A 739-nucleotide genomic window follows, 5' to 3' on the forward strand; every position below is an offset into this window, starting at 1 on the left:
TCCCAAGGTGGGTCACTGGGAATGTGGGTCACCTGTTCCCAGTGTGGGTCACTGGGAATGTGGGTCACCTGTTCCCAGTGTGGGTCACTGGGAATGTGGGTCACCTGTTCCCAAGGTGACCCATTCCTCCTCCAACATGTGATGGAGTTGGAGCAGCAGATGAAGCTCTTCCCGCAGTCGGGGCACTCGCAGGGGTTCCCTGACTGGTGGGTCTGTTGGTGTTTGATCAAGACAGAGCTCCAGGTGAAGCTCTTTCCACACTCCCCACACTCGTAGGGCTTCTCCCCCATGTGCACAAGCTGGTGGATGACGAGTTGAGAATTGCATGTGAAGCTTTTCTTGCATTCCCCACATTTGTAGGGCAGAGGCCCCCGTTCCCCAGTGTGGATCTGCTGGTGGTGGATCAGGCGGGAGCTGACAGTGAAGCCCTTCCCGCATTCCAAGCACTTGTAGGGCCGTTCCCCCGTGTGCACCCGGCAGTGGGTGAGGAGGTGGGAGCCATAGAGGAAGGTCTTCCCACATTCCTCACACTCTTAGGGTCATTCCCCTGTCTGGACACGCTGGTGGGCAACAAGCTTGGAGCTGCTGTTGAAGCTCTTCCCACATCCCAAGCACCTGAAGGGCTTCTCCCTGCTGGGAGGCTGCTCAGGGACCACCACCTTGCAGCTCTGGCTCAAGCTCCGGCTGCCTTCCCGGCACAGGCTGGGTCTTTCCTCCTCAGAGCACCCTGGGCTGGCTT

The 739-nt window shown here is 58.9% G+C and overlaps 1 protein-coding gene across 1 annotated transcript; it reads right to left on the minus strand.

Annotated features, from left to right (window-relative positions):
• Nucleotides 1-136: 136 nt before the first annotated feature.
• LOC113942660 (zinc finger protein 3-like) lies at nt 137-533 on the minus strand (the record flags this gene model as incomplete). The annotated part of the gene is made up of 1 exon (XM_027633749.1): nt 137-533. A coding segment is annotated over one exon (397 nt), but the record flags the coding sequence as incomplete, so codon positions are not given.
• Between the last annotated feature and the right edge of the window lie 206 nt (nt 534-739).

Source organism: Corapipo altera, unplaced genomic scaffold, assembly GCF_003945725.1.
Source record: "Corapipo altera isolate COAL_440 unplaced genomic scaffold, ASM394572v1 51637, whole genome shotgun sequence".
In the NCBI taxonomy this organism is placed as follows: Eukaryota; Metazoa; Chordata; class Aves; order Passeriformes; family Pipridae; genus Corapipo; species Corapipo altera.